This window comes from Muscardinus avellanarius (assembly GCF_963383645.1).
Source record: "Muscardinus avellanarius genome assembly, chromosome: 16".
NCBI classification, from domain to species: domain Eukaryota; kingdom Metazoa; phylum Chordata; class Mammalia; order Rodentia; family Gliridae; genus Muscardinus; species Muscardinus avellanarius.
In genome coordinates, this window is record NC_137802.1 from 52,816,429 (window position 1) to 52,832,215 (window position 15,787).

The 15,787-nt window shown below is 47.9% G+C and overlaps 1 protein-coding gene across 1 annotated transcript; it reads left to right on the forward strand.

Annotated features, from left to right (window-relative positions):
• Nucleotides 1-692: 692 nt before the first annotated feature.
• On the forward strand, nt 693-15,024 carry G6PC1 (glucose-6-phosphatase catalytic subunit 1; the record flags this gene model as incomplete). Its single annotated transcript, XM_080712158.1, has 5 exons — nt 693-922; nt 9,424-9,533; nt 11,893-11,998; nt 13,214-13,329; nt 14,513-15,024. 5 exons carry the CDS (start codon nt 693-695, stop codon nt 15,022-15,024), a joined length of 1,074 nt encoding a protein of 357 aa, XP_080568284.1.
• Between the last annotated feature and the right edge of the window lie 763 nt (nt 15,025-15,787).

Sequence of the window (15,787 nt, forward strand, 5' to 3'; positions counted from 1 at the left end):
AAATTAAAAAAGTAGGGCTGAGGGTGTCGCTTGGAGGTAGAACGTCCCTGGATTCCATCTCCAGTAACCGCAAAAAAAAAAAAAAATTAATAATATAATCCCCATATTTGGGAGGCTGAGACAGGAGGATCGCAGGTTTGCCGTCAGCCTCAGCAACTTTTGTGAGACCTTTAGCAACCCAGCAAGACCCTGTTTCAAATAAAATAAAATCAATAACTTAAAACCTGGGTACCCAGAGCACCATGACTCTCCTTTGTCCCCAAATAAGTGCGGTTGTAGACTTGGAACATCAGATGCCCCTGCAAGAACTATGGAAGAGTTAGACTCTGCCCTGGGTCTCTGCCCTGGCTCCAGGGACCAGGAGAGCAGCCCCTTGCACCGTCAAGCAGCATGCCCAAGTTAATCATTGGCCCTGCCAATGGCCGATCAGGCTGTTTTTGTGTGCCTGTTTTGCTATTTTACGTAAATCACCCTGGACGTGCTTGCATCAACCTACCGGTGATGCACCTTTGATCAATAGAATTTAGACAAAAGTGGATTTTGAGTCCAAAGATCAGGGCTGGGTTGACCTGCAGACTGCGTTCAGGGCATATAAAACAGGGGCAAGGCGCCGGCTGATAGCAGAGTGAGCGCCACCAGCCTGAAACAGCTGCCCGGGCTCTGCCGCAGCCGCCGGGTGCCCAGGGCCGAGCATGGAGCAGGGGATGGACATGCTCCATGACTTTGGGATTCGGTCCACGCGCTACCTCCAGGAGAATTACCCAGACTCCCAGGGCTGGTTCATCTTGGTGTCTATGGTCGCCGACCTCAGAAACACCTTCTATGTCCTTTTCCCCATCTGGTTCCATCTTCGAGAAAATGTGGGCATCAAACTCCTCTGGGTAGCAGTGATTGGAGACTGGCTGAACCTCGTCTTTAAGTGGTAAGAACCAGGCCGAGGGGACGCGGGCAACGAACGAGGCTGCGCTGTTCTCTCTGGAAGTGCCTGTCCATCAGCGTTGGGCTTCCCTGGCTATTCAGGAAGTCACACACATCTCCTACTTTGAGTTGGGAGGCTTCTCTACATAGAGAAGGAAGACAGAAAACCCTGTCGGTGAGTTGGAAATACCAGAAAGAAGGTCCGATGAATCCCGTGAAAAGACTGAGTTACAGGCTTGACATAAAGGGAAAGCTCTGAGCCGGGCATGGTGGCGTATGCTTGTAATCCCAGTACTTGAACAGCTGAGACAGGAGGATCGGCTTGGCAGCCAGCCTCAGCTATTTAGTGCAGTTCTCTGAAACTTAGTTTCAAAATAAAGAATAAAAAATCCGGCTGGAGGTGAAGCTCAGAGGTAGAATGTCCCTGGGTTCCATCCCCAGTACTGAAAAAAAGAAAAAAGAAACAGTTTTTTAATGTTGAAGTAGACTAGATAACATAAGGATATATGTGTGAAGCTGGGTGTGGTGGCACGCACATCTCTAATCTGAATACTCAAACCAGGATCACCAGAGTCAGGTTCAAAGACAGCCTCGGCAGCCGGGCGTGGTGGTGCACGCTTGTCATCCCCGCGCTTGGGAGGCAGAGACAGGAGGATCGCGCAGGTTCGAAGCCAGCCGCGCGCGCTGGCTTAGGAGACCCTGTTTCCAGATAAAAATGTAAAAATAGGTCTGGGAGTGTAGCCCGGAGGTAGAAGGGCTTCCAGGAACCCCAGTACCACCCCCCCCCCAAAAAAAAAAGCCTCGGCAATGTGGTGAAACTCTCAGCAACCTAGGGAGACCCTGTTCCAGAAAAAAAGAGCCAAGGACCTGGCTCAGGGGCAGAGCACTTGCCTCCAAGTACAAGGTCCTAGGTTTGATCCCTAGCACTGCAAAACAAACAAACAAACAAACAAACAAACAAACAGTGCATAATGTAAAAAAAATTTTTTAAAGGACTAGAGGTGTAGCTCAGAGATAGAATGCCCCTGCGTTCAACTCCCAGTAACACACACACACACGCACGCACACACACACCACAATAGATAGATGATATACAAAAAAGTATATTTTAAAATATATTTTAAAATATATATTTTTTCTTTTTTTTTTGTGGTACTGGGGGTAGAACCCAGAGGCATTCTACCTCCGGGCTATACTCCCAGACCTTTTTTTTAAATATTTTATTTGGAAACAGGGTCTCACTAAATTGCTGAGAGCCTCACTAAGTAGCTGAGGCTGGCTTCGAACCCGTGCGATCCTCCTGTCTCAGCCTCCCAAGCGCGGGGATTACAAGTGTGCGCTACCACGCCCGGCTAAAATATATTAAAAATATTTTTTAAATAGATTATTCAAAAGCCTTTTGTAGCCAGGTGTGGTGGCGCACGCTTATAATCCCAGTACTAAGGAGGCTGAGACAGGAGGATCTCAGGTTAACCTCAGCTACTTAGTGAAAGCCCCCACAACTTAGTGAGACCTGTTTCAAAATAAAAAAAAAAAAAATAGGTCTGGGAGTATAGCTCAGAGGTTGAATGCCCCCTGGGTTCTATCCTCAGACCCGCAAAATGAACAAATAAATAAACAAACAAACAAAGAGGAAAATAATAGGGCTGGGGGGGGATATTTCGGAGGTAGCATGCCCCTGGGTTCAATCCCCAGCACCACACACACACACACAAAAAAAAAAAAAAAAAAAAAAAGCTTAGCTTATCTCCAGACTCTTAATAAGAACGATCATAGTTGACATTTATTAAACAATGCCAGGCCACTTGCTCTCTGTGGGGTAGTTACTGCTGTCACAGAAGAGGCCAAAGTACTTACTGTGTTTTCACTAGCTAGACCAACGTGGTTAGTAAAATGCTGAGGCAGGATTGAAGCCCAAAGCCGGCTGGTTCAGAGGCCACACACTCAAGAGCTACATTATATCCAGAGCCACTAAACTACCTGATTTTAGTCTTTGCCAGTTTCCATTGCATAAACATTTCAAATATGGCCACTTTCAAGATAATGACAGTTCTGGCTTGCAAAAATCCTGCATATTTAGCAATCGACTCCTGTTAGCCAGGGCCCGCTGACTAGCACACTGTTGGATGGCCTCTATTTCCTCATCTAGAAGATAAAGGGGACCAGCTGAGCATGGTGGTGCATGACCGCAATCCCAGTACATGGGAGGCTCAGACAGGAGAATCGCAGGTTCAAGGCCAGCCTCAGCAATTAGTGAGACTCTGCTTCAAAATAAAAAATAAAATGGGGCTGGGTGTTAACTCAGAAATAGAATGATCCTGGGTTCAATCCCCAGTACCACAAAAGAAATAGAGAGAAGCCGGGCGTGGTGGCGCACGCTTGTAATCCCCGCGCTTGGGAGGCAGAGACAGGAGGATCGCGCAGGTTCGAAGCCAGCCGCGCGCGCTGGCTTAGGAGACCCTGTTTCCAAATAAAAATGTAAAAATAGGTCTGGGAGTGTAGCCCGGAGGTAGAAGGGCTTCCAGGAACCCCAGTACCACAAAAAAAAAAAAATAAATAAAATAAATAAATAAATAGAAAAAAAATAAAAGGAGGCAAGTAAGGGACCTGTGCCCTCTAAGACCTTTACCATCCCTAAAATCATCTATGTTCGTTTGGGAGGCTGAGACAGGAGGATGCACGGGTTCAAAGCCAGCCTCAGCTACTTAGTGAGGCTCTCAGCAACTTAGTGAGACCCTGTTTCCAAATAAAGTATAAAATAGGTCTGGAATATAGCCCGGAGGTAGAAAGCCTCTGGGTTCCACCCCAGTACCACCAAAAAAAATATAATAATAATAATAATAATAATAATAATAATATCATCTATGTTAAGGACTAGGGGTATATCTCAGTGGTAGAGCACCTGCCTAGAATGTGGTACTGGGGGTGGAGCTCAGTACCTCTACATCTTTGGTAAGATTTCCTAAACTTACTCCCAGCCCCTGGTGATTTAAAAGTCTACTGCAAAGCCAGGAATGGTGGCGCACACTTGTAATCCCTGCGCTTGGGAGGCTGAGACAGGAGGATCGCACGGGTTCGAAGCCAGCCTCAGCTACTTAGTGAGGCTCTCAGCAACTTAGTGAGACCCTGTTTCCAAATAAAATATAAAACAGGTCTGAGAGTATAGTCGGGGGCAGAAAGCCCCTGGGTTCCACCCCAGTACTGGAAAAAAAAATCTACTGCAAGCCAGGTGTGGTGGTGCACACCTGTAATCCCAGTATTCGGGATGCTGAGACAAGAGGATGACACATTCAAGGTCAGCCTCGGAACTTAATGAGATCTTGTTTGAGAACTAAAAATAGTCAAGCATGGTAGCACATGTTTGTAATCCCAGTAGTTGGGAGGCTGAGACAGGAGGATCATTGGTTCGCGGACAGCCTCAGCTATTTAGTGAGGCCCTTTACAACTTAGTAAGACTCTGTTCCAAAAAAATAAAGAATAAAAAATAGGGCTGGGGGTGTAGTTTGGAGATAGAATGCCCCTGGATTCAATCCCCAGTACCGCAAAAAAAAAAAAAAAAAAAAAAGAATTAAAAATAAAAGGGCCACGTGTGGTGACTCACACTTGTAATCCCAGTAGTTGGGAGGCTGAGACAGGAGGATCACAGGTTTGTGGCCAGCCTCAGCTGCTTAGTGAGGTCCTCTGTAACTTAGTGAGACGGTTTCAAGATAAAGAATAAAAAGCCGAGTGTAGTGGCACATACTTGTAATGCCCCTGGATTCAATCCCCAGTACTGCAAATAAATAAATAAATAAATAAATAAATAAATAAATAAATAAATAAATAAATAAATAAATAATAAATAAATAGAATTAAAAATAAAAGGGCCAGGTGTGGTGACTCACACTTGTAATCCCAGTACTTGAGAAGCTGAGACAAGAGGATCTCAGTTCGCGGCCAGCCTCAGCTACTTAGTGAGGCCCTTTGCAATTCAGTGAGACCTTGTTTCAAAGTAAATAATTAAAAAAATTAGGAAGCCGGGCGTGGTGGCGCACGCTTGTAATCCCTGTGCTTGGGAGGCTGAGACAGGAGGATCGCATGGGTTCGAAGCCAGCCTCAGCTACTTAGTGAGGCTTTCAGCAACTTAGTGAGACCCTGTTTCCAAATAAAATACAAAATAGGTCTGGGAGTATAGCCTGGAGGTAGAAAGCCTCTGGGTTCCACCCCCAGTACCACCAAAAAAAAAAAAAATAGGGCTGGGGGTATAGCTCAGAGGTAGAATGCCCCTGGGTTCCATCCCCAATACTGAAAAAAAATATTTTAATAAAGGAAGAATAAAAATATGATTTGGATTATAGCTTGAAGGTAGAATGCCTTTGGGTTCAATCCCCAGTACCACAAAATAAAATAAAATAAAATAAAATAAAATAAAATAAAATAAAATAAAATAAAATAAAAAGAGCAGGGAGTATAGCTGGAGGTAGGATGCCCCTGAGTTTAATCCCTGGCAGAAGAAGGAAGGAAGAAAGGAAAAAAGGAAGGAAGGAAAGAAAGAAGGAAGGAAGGAAGTTGCAACTCCAATATTCTTTGGCCATACACAATGAAAATTCTTTTGAGAGAAAAAAAAAAAAAAAGCCAGGCATGGTGGCACACACTTGTAATCCCCGCTCTTGGGAGGCTGAGACAGGAGGATCGCACAGGTTCAAAGCCAGCCTCAGCTACTTAGTGAGGCTCTCAGCAACTTAGTGAGACCCTGTTTCCAAATAAAATATAAAATAGGTCAGGGGTGTAGCCCAGAGGTAGAGGCCCTGGGGTTCCATCCCCAAGACCACAAATAATACAAAATAAAAATAGTGCTGGGCGTGGTGGAGCACGCTTGTAATCCCCCTGCTTGGGAGGCGGAGACAGGAGGATTGCACAGGTTCGAAGCCAGCCGCGCTGGCTTAAGAGACCCTGTTTCCAAATAAGAAGTATAAAATAGGTGTCCGGGAGTGTAGCCTGGAGATAGAAGGGTTACCAAACAACAACAACAACAAAAATAGTGCTGCATGCTTGTAATCTCAGCATTTGGGAAGCTGAGACAGGAGGAGCAAATCAGTAAGGCCCTCCACAACTTAGTGAGACCCTGCTTCAAAATAAAAAATAACAGTACTTGGGAGGCTGAGACAAGAGGATCAGGGTTTGCGGCCAGCCTTAGTTACTTAGTGAGGCCCTTCAAACTTAGTGAGACCCTGTTTCAAAATAAAAAATTGGGATTCAATCCCCAGTACCACAAAATAAAATAAAATAAAATAAAATAAAATTTATTTATTTATTTATTTATTTAGGATGTAGCTCGGAGGTAGAATGTCCCTGGGTTCCATCTTCAATACTGCAAAAAATTAAATTAAACAAAAAAATTTAAAAATAGAGCTGGAGGTGTATCTCAGAGATAGAATCCTTCTAGGTTCAATTTCCAGCACCAATAAATAAATAAATAAATAAATAGGGCTAGGGTGTAGCTGGGAGGTAGAATGCCCCTGGCTGCAGGGACCACAAAAATAATTTGTTATTGGATACTAAAGCCCAAGGCATATTGATGATCCCTGAAACCTCTTTTCGAAAACTACTAAATTTTATCTGTAACTTTCCCAATTAATCAGCATGACCCTAAAAAGAAAAAGATGTGATCTCCTGAAAAAACCATGGACTCTTTCTGAGTTGGTAGAGATCACAGTGGCTGTCCTCCGTTTCAGGAAGAAATCACTCTTCTGGGCTGGGATGTGGCTCAGTGGAAAAGTGCTCACTTTGCAAGTGCAACACCCTGGGTTTGATCCCCAAGTGCCAAAGAGATGAAGGAGGAGGAGGAGGAGGAGGAAGGAAGGGAGGAGGAGGAGGAGGAGGGAGGAGGGAGGAAGGAGGAGGGAGGAGAAGGAGGGAGGATGGAGGAGGGAGGAGGAGGAGGAGGGAGGAAGGAGGAGGGAGGAGAAGGAGGGAGGAGGGAGGAGGAAGGAGGAGGAGGGAGGAGGGAGGAGGGAGGAGAAGGAGGGAGGAGAAGGAGGGAGGAGGGAGGAGGAAGGAGGAGGAGGAGGGAGGAGGGAGGAGGGAGGAGAAGGAGGAGGAAGGAGGAGGGAGGAGAAGGAGGGAGGATGGAGGAGAGAGAAGGAAGGAGGAGGAGGAGGAAGGAGGAGGGAGGAGAAGGAGGGAGGATGGAGGAGAGAGAAGGAAGGAGGAGGAGGAGGAAGGAGGAGGGAGGAGAAGGAGGGAGGATGGAGGAGAGAGAAGGAAGGAGGAGGAAGGAGGAGGAGGAGGGAGGATGGAGGAGGAGGGAGGATGGAGGAGGAAGGAGGAGGATGGAGGAGGAGGGAGGATGGAGGAGGAGAAATCATGCTTTTACCATTGCAAGGGAAAGACTGCATCTTGTTGGCCTTTGGACTTGTTTTCACATTAAATTTTAAAAAAAGCAGAGAGGATGCGAGGATACCGGGCGAGCTACTGAAGCTATGTACATACTTCCAGAGAGACATCTGTAAGGATGTATCGTTGTTGGTATATTTTCATCAGTGTATGTGTGTATGTGTGTGTGTTGCTGGGGATTGAACACAGAGGCGTTCTACCTCTGAGCTACATCCCCAGCCCCTTTTATTTGTTTTATTTATTTATTTATTTATTTATTTATTTATTATTTTTTTTTTTTTTGGTGGTACTGGGGTTCCTGGAAGCCCTTCTATCTCCGGACTACACTCCCAGACCTATTTTTACATTTTTATTTGGAAACAGGGTCTCCTAAGCCAGCGCGCGCGGCTGGCTTCGAACCTGCGCGATCCTCCTGTCTCTGCCTCCCAAGCGCGGGGATTACAAGTGTGCACCACCACGCCCGGCTATTTGTTTTATTTTTATTTTTATTTATTTTTTGGTGGTATTGGGGGTGGAACCCAGAGGCTTTCTACCTCCGGGGTATACTCCCAGACCTATTTTATATTTTATTTGTAAACAGGGCCTCACTAAGTAGCTGAGGCTGGCTTCAAACCTGTGTGATCCTCCTGTCCCAGCCTCCCAAGCACTGGGATTACAAGCGTGTGCCACCACGCCTGGTTTCTTACTTGTTTTATTTTTAAACAGGGGCCTGCTAAATTGCTGAGGCCAGTCTCCTCGTCAATCTCACTAAATTGAAGAGACTGGCCTCAGAACTGCGAGCCTCCTCTCTCAGCCACTGGGGTTACAGGCGTGAGCCACTATGCCCGGCTTATTCTTACCATTTCTGAGAATGGAGGCCAGGTGTCCTGGGGAGGTGGGGTTCTTAGTACTGGGACACATTCTCTGATGTTAGAGAAAACACAAAACTTCCTAAGACCTAAAGAAAAAGAGGGAATTTGTGGTATATACAAGTTTAAGTTGCAAACTGTAGTTTCATATATATCCTTCCAGGATCAATTCTTCTTGAGGTTTAAAACAAAAAAGTTGCCGGGCGTGGTGGCGCACGCTTGTAATCCCAGAGCTTGGGAGGCTGAGACAGGAGGATCGCATAGGTTTGAAGCCAGCCTCAGCTACTGAGTGAGACCCTGTTTCCAAATAAAATATAAAATAGGTCTGGGAGTATAGCCTGGAGGTAGAAAAGCCCCTGGGTTCCACTCCCAGTACCACCAAAAAAAAGTTTCATAGCTGCCATTAATGTAAATTTTTGGATCCTGGGTTCATTTATTTTTATAAAGAAACAGGGCCAGACACGATGGTACATGTGTGTAATCCTAGTATTTAGAAGAATAAGAGAGGAGGGTCACAGGTTTGAGACCAGGTTCCACCCGCAACTTAGTGAGACCCTATTTCAAAATAAAAAATAAGGCTGGGAGTATAACTCAGGTAGAATGTCCCTGAGTTCAATTCCCAGTACCACAAAAACATAAATAAATAAAAATAAAAAATGGGCGGGAGGGGCTGGGGGGACTTGAGGAAGGGCTAAATGAACGATGTGTGCATGTATGCGTCTACCACCTTGCACTCCACTAAGATGTCTGACTACAATGCACCAATAAAAGTTTTTTAATAAAGTAATTAAAATAAAATAATAAAATCAAAGCCAGGGGTGGTGGCGCACTCTTGTAATCCCAGCATTTGGGAGGCTGAGACAGGAGGTTTGTAGTTCGCAGACAGCCTCAGCTACTTAGTGAGGCCCTTTGCAACTCAGCGAGGCCCTGTTTCAAAATAAAGAATAAAAAAATAGGGCTGGGGGGTGTAGCTCGGAGGTAGACAGCCCCTGGGTTCCATCCCAGACCGAAAAAAAAGAAAAAATAGGGCTGGGGATGAAGCTTCGTAGTCGAAATACCCCTGGGCTCAATCCTCGGTACCACAAACAAACAAGTAAGTTAATAAACAAACAAACAAACAAATGAAAAACTTTCCCGCCAGGCCTCTCACTCCACCCAGCTTTCCCTCCTGGAGGAAACACACAATTAATTGTCTTCAAGCTCCCGTCCCTTCTTGGCAGTGTGGGCTTCGGGCAGAAGCATGCCCTGAGTAACTCCAACCCCCGCTCCTGCTTTCCCACAGGATTCTCTTTGGACAGCGGCCATACTGGTGGGTCCTGGACACCGACTACTACCGCAACACTTCCGTGCCGCTAATAAAGCAGTTCCCTGTCACCTGCGAGACCGGACCGGGTGAGAGCCCCAGCCTCATAGTGATGGAAACGGAGTAGACTTCAGTCCTCACAGGCATCTGTTAGCATCCACGGTGGACAACGCTGACCTTGGAAGGGCTGCGGGCAGAGCGTGACTAAATGTCTTGTCAGTCTTCGGTTGATTCACTTCAGTAAGCCCTTCCTGGACAGCACAGCTTTGAAAATCTGTCTGATGCTCTCAGGACCCAAGAGGTCCAGGAACCCCCAGGAGCACAGGGTTCACGCAGTCACATTATGACGGATGTATTTGAATTTGTGTGTGTGGCATCGGGATGAAACCCAGGGCTTTCTACGTCTGAGCTACACCCCCAGCCCTATTTTTTATTCTTTATTATGAAAGAGGCCCTCTTCCAGAGGGCCTCACTAAGTAGGCAAGGCTGGCCTTGAACCTGTGATCCTCCTGTCTCAGCCTCCCAAGTACTGAGATCATAAGCGTGCGCCACCACGCCAGCTCTCTTTAGAGAATATTGACTCATTCCGCACTCACTGTGCACCAGACACTGTGGTAGGTGCCAGGGAAATCTTTGTCAGTGAACGAAACAGACACAAAGCTCCCACCCTTGAGGAGCTGGGATCCGAATGGGGAGATACCATATACAAAAGTCACAGTAAAGAAATAAAGCATACAGGCTACTAGAAGATGATCATTTATGAGCCAGGCCTGGTGGCGCACGCTTGTAGTCCCAGTACTTGGGAGGCTGAGACAGGAGGATCGCAGGTTCGCAGCTAGCCTCAGCCACTTAGTGAGGCCCTTTGCAACTCAGTGAGACCCTACTTCAAAATAAAGAATTAAAAATTTTTTATTTATTTTTTTGGTGGTACTGGGGTTCCTGGAAGCCCTTCTACCTCCGGGCTACACTCCCAGACCTATTTTTACATTTTTATTTGGAAACAGGGTCTCCTAAGCCAGCGCGCGGGGCTGGCTTCGAACCTGCGCGATCCTCCTGTCTCTGCCTCCCAAGCACGGGGATTACAAGCGTGCGCCGCCACGCCCGGCAAGAATTAAAAATTTTAAAAAGGGGCTGGGGGTATAGCTTGGAGGTGGAATGCCCCTGGGTTCAATCTCTAGTACTGAAAAAAAGAAAAAGATGATAATTTACATGAAAATAAGAAAAAAGAAAATAATCTTTTTTTGTTTTTTGGTGGTTCTGGGGGTGGAACACAGGGGCTGTTCTACCTCTGGGCTATACTCCCAGACCTATTTTATATTTGATTTGGAAACAGGGTCTCACTAGTTGCTGAGAGCCTCACTAAGTAGCTGAGGCTGGCTTTGAAGCTGTGCGATCCTCCTGTCTCAGCCTCCCAAGCGCAGGGATTACAAGGGTGCACCACCGCACCCGGCTAGAAAAGAATCTTGAACCCACAAGATTCCCTGCAAAGCTGGCTCAGGTGGCGAGGAGGGAGCAGGTGTTCAGGGACACAGTGGAGCAGCACTTGGGGTGGACGGGACAGGCCGACAGGGCAGAGGGTGCAGTCCAGCTGTGCTTCAGCCTCCACCAAGCCCCCAGGGACAGGGTAACCTGGATCAAGACGGCTCTCTTCAGGCCAGGGAAACACCCGAGAAAGCTGGGAGCCAAGGAGCACCTGCATCCAAACTAAACACCCAGGAGATCGGATCGGCCCTTCAGCCTAAGAGGGGTCAGGGCAGCACACGTCAGGACCTGTGATCCTCAGGGTGGCACATTCAGGAATGGGGACATGCTACATGGTTAAGCAGAGTGGTCAGAGGGAGTAGGACTCGTTGAGAAGGAGAGAAGTCCGGTGAGCAGATCAGCGCGGACTGTGCACGCAGCAGGCTGGTGCTTTGTGTAACCTCCAGATCATATAATGTGTATGCAGTTAGAATTACCATGTAATAAACCAGGCGTGGTGGCGCACGCTTGAAATCCCAGCACTTGGGAAGCTGAGACAGGAGGATCGCGGTTCGTGGCCAGCCTTGGCTACTTAGTGAAGCTCTCTGCAACTTAGTGAGACCCTGTTTCAAAATAAAGAATAAAAAATCGGGCTGGGGGTGTAGCTTGGAGGTAGAATGCCTCTGGGTTCAATCCCCAGAACCACACACACACACACAAGAATTACCATGTAATTCAAAGGCCTCTGTACTCCAGGAGCCTTGCACAGTACTGACACATTAGTAGGAACTCACGTTTGTTAAGTAAACAAGCTATGGATAAATGGATGGTAGGGCTGGTGGATGGATGGGTGGATGGATGGAAGGATGGACGGGTGGATGGACGGGTGGATGGATGGAAGGATGGTGGCAGGATGGGCGGCTGAGGAGAGGATGCTCTCTGGCCTGCTCTCATTGTTAGCGTTTTCGTCTCTTTCCTGCCCCTTAGGAAGTCCTTCCGGGCATGCCATGGGTTCGGCAGGTGTGTACTATGTGATGGTCACGGCTACCCTCTCCATCTTTCGGGGAAAGAAAAAGCCGACGCACGGATTTCGGTAAGAGCTTGGGCGGGGCGGGGCGGGAGGCGGCACTCTCTGGAGCCTGCTCACTTTTGCTCTTCCTCACAATCCCCTAGCCTGCTTCCCACAGCCTGGGTTGGCATGACTTAGAGCTGCAGTGATGCTGCTGGATGCGAACCCTAGAGTCACAGGACAAGATGTTAGGGCTAGAAAGGGTCTCATTAGTGCAACCCTTGCTTACAGACAAGAAAATGAAGCCAAACCTATGAAGGGGCTTCTAAAGATCAGGTAGTGGGGCGGGATGCACTGGCTCACACCCTGAATCCCAGCACTTGGTGGGGCTGAGACAGGAGGATCACAGGTTCAAGGCCAGCCTCAGCAACTTAGCAAGACCCCCTGTTTCAAAATGAAAAAGGGCTGGGAGCTGGGAGTGGTGTAATCCCAGCATTCAGGAGGCTGAGACTGGAGGATCTGGGTTTGCAGACAGCCTCAGCTGCTTAGTGAGGCTCTTTGCAACTTAGTGAGACCCTGTTTCAAATTAAGGAATAGCCGGGCGTGGTGGCGCACGCTTGTAATCCCCGCGCTTGGGAGGCAGAGACAGGAGGATCACACAGGTTCGAAGCTAGCCGCGTGTGCTGGCTTAGGAGACCCTGTTTCCAAATAAAAACGTAAAAATAGGTCTGGGAGTGTAGCCCAGAGGTAGAAGGGCTTCCAGGAACCCCAGTACCACCAAAAAAATAAAATAAAAAAAAATTAAGGAATAAAAAAATAGGGCAGGGGGTGTAGCTCGGAGGTTGAATGCCCCTGGGTTCCCTCCTCAGACCCACAAAAGGGGGGGGGGGCTACAGAAGGTGTAGCTCGGGGTCAGAATGCCCCTGGGTTCAATCCCCAGTGCCAAATGAAATGAAATGGAATAGACCAGGTAGTGGAATTTTTTTTTTTCAGGTAGTGTCAGGGCTTAACCCATTTCTGTACCAATCACAGAGATGTTCTATCCAGGTTCAAATAAACAGAGACAGAAGACATTCCCACTGCAGGGATTTCTAACCACTGTGTAAATCTGTTAGTTACCGAACTGATCCAACTGGGAGGTTACAATTCATAAAAGCCAGGGCTCATCCCTCCCCACCGACATCTCTGAGCCTCTGAGCAGGGCTGCCCCTCACAAACACCCCGCTGATGGCAAGTTTGGCTGCTTCCCTCGCTGGAGGGTCCTCATCCCGGCCGGTGCGATCCTCTCTCCCGTTGCAGGCTCCTGCCCGTCCTTCTGTGGCTGGGATTCTGGATGGTGCAGCTGAACGTCTGTCTGTCACGAATCTACCTCGCGGCTCATTTTCCCCACCAGGTTGTGGCTGGAGTCTTGTCAGGTATCAGCTACCTTAACTTCCTCCTTCTCTCCTACCCACCGCCCTCCCCCATTCCATACTCCCTGATCAGGACAAAACCCCAGCATCCCGCCATGTGCCTGTCCCCAATGCTGAGCATTTCAGACCTTTGAAAGGCAAGGGTGGCCGGGCGTGGTGGCGCACGCTTGTAATCCCAGCATTCGGGAGGCTGAGACCAGAGGATCGCGGTTCACGGACAGCCTCAGCTACTAAGTGAGGCCCTCCGCAACTCAGTGAGACCCGGTTTCAAAACTAAAGAATAAAAAATAGGGCAGGGGGTGTTGCTCAGAGGTTAAATGCCCCTGGGTTCCATCCCTAGACCCACAAAAAAAAAAAAGAAAGTCAAGGGTGGGCACGTTGAAATGATTCATCTCTCCAGGGCTGCCCAGATCTATACAAGCGTGCTGCAGAAAGGCTGCCAGACATCGGATTAACCCGCTCAACTAAGTTAACTTGGAATCGCCAAGCTTTTTATTTATTTATTTATTTTTTTATTTTTGGTGGTACTGGGGTTCCTGGAAGCCCTTGTACCTCCGGGCTACACTCCCAGACCTATTTTTAGGTTTTTTTATTTTGGAAACAGGGTCTCCTAAGCCAGCACGGGCGGCTGGCTTTGAACCTGCGCGATCCTCCGTCTCTGCCTCTCAAGCGCGGGGATTACAAGCGTGCGCCACCACGCCCGGCCCGGAATCACCAAGCTTTTTAAATTCTTTACTTCTTATGGATCTTTAGTTGGAAGTGGCCCCTAGTTTTGCTTTCAGGGAGTCTACTAAAGTTAATGAATTATAGCTGGGCGTGTTGGCGCACGCTTGCAATTCCAGCATTTGGGAGGCTGAGACCACAGGATCGCAGTTTGCAGACAGTTTCAGCTACTTAGTGAGGCCCTCCACAACTTAGTGAGACCCTGTTTCAAAATAAAAGAATAAAAAAATAGGGCAGGGCATGTAGCTTGGAGGTCAAATGCCCCTGGGTTCCATCCCCAGACCCGCAAAAAAATAAAAAAAAATAAAAATAAAGTTAACGAATTATAGCCAGGCATGGTGGTGCATGCTTGTAATCCCAGCATTTGGGAGGCCGAGATGGCGTGTCATCCGTGGCTCCCGGCCACCTCTAGTGAAAGTCCAGGATCTTGTGTATGTCTCACGGTGGCCTTTCTCCTGCTTAGGCATTGCTGTTGCCGAAACTTTCAGTCACATCCAGAGCATCTACAACGCCAGTCTCAAGAAATATTTCTTCGTCACCTTCTCCCTGTTCAGCTTTGCTATTGGATTTTACCTGGTGCTGAAGGGGCTGGGGGTGGACCTCTTGTGGACCCTGGAGAAAGCCAAGAGGTGGTGCGAGCGGCCAGAATGGGTCCACATTGACACCACGCCCTTCGCCAGCCTCCTCAAGAACCTGGGGACCCTGTTCGGCCTGGGGCTGGCTCTCAACTCAGGCATGTACCGGCAGAGCTGCAGAGGCGGCCTTAGCACGTGGCTCCCGTTCCGTCTGGGCTGCATCGTGGCCTCCCTCGTCCTCCTGCACCTCTTTGACTCTCTGAAACCCCCCTCCCGAATCGAGCTGGTCTTCTACGCCTTGTCCTTCTGCAAGAGCATGACGGTGCCCTTGCTGTCCGTCAGTGTCATTCCCTTCTGCCTCGCCCGGGTCCTGGGCCAGCAGCACAGGAAGGCTCTGTAAAGCATGTGGGGTCTTCAGTATTTCAAGTGGGTGACTGTGCCGAGGACTGGGTAAAACTAAGGTCTTCTGCCAGGCCATTTGGACACTAGAGGCGTTAAAGTTAGCTCAGGTCACCCTCTCCTCCTGCCCCAATACTGGGTGCATTGGATGGTGTTTGGGGGAGTTTTTGTTTGTTTTTTTAAGTATTTGAGAAAGCCTTGACTGTTAGAAGTTAATGGCCATGACTGTTAGAACTTGGGTCGTCCTAGCCGGGCATGGTGGCACATGCCAGTAATCCCAGTACTTGGGAGGCTGAGAGAGGAGGCTTGCAGGTTCAAAGCCAGCCTTGGTAATGCAGTGAGACTCTCAGCAAACAAGCGAGACCCTGTTTCAAAATAAATAAATAAATAAATAAAGTGGCCAGGCACGGAGGCGCAGGGCTTGTAATCCCAGTACTTGGGAGGCTAAGACAGGAAGATCTCAGGTTCAAAGCCAGCCTCAACAATAGAGCTGGGCTCTCAAAAATCTAGTAAGACCCTGTTTTCAAATAAAAAAATAAAATCGGGCTGGGGGCATAGCTTGGAGGTAGAATGTCCCTGAGTTCAATCCCCGGTACCAAACTAACTAACTGAATAATAAATAAATAAATATAGTAGGCTGGGTGTAGCTCATAGGTAGAATGTCCCTAGGTTAACACCCTAATATCTTCTCAAAAAAAAAAAAAAAAAAAAACCTTAGGTAGATTAACTTAAAGTACACTGCGATTAGTGGGGTAATTCTGCTT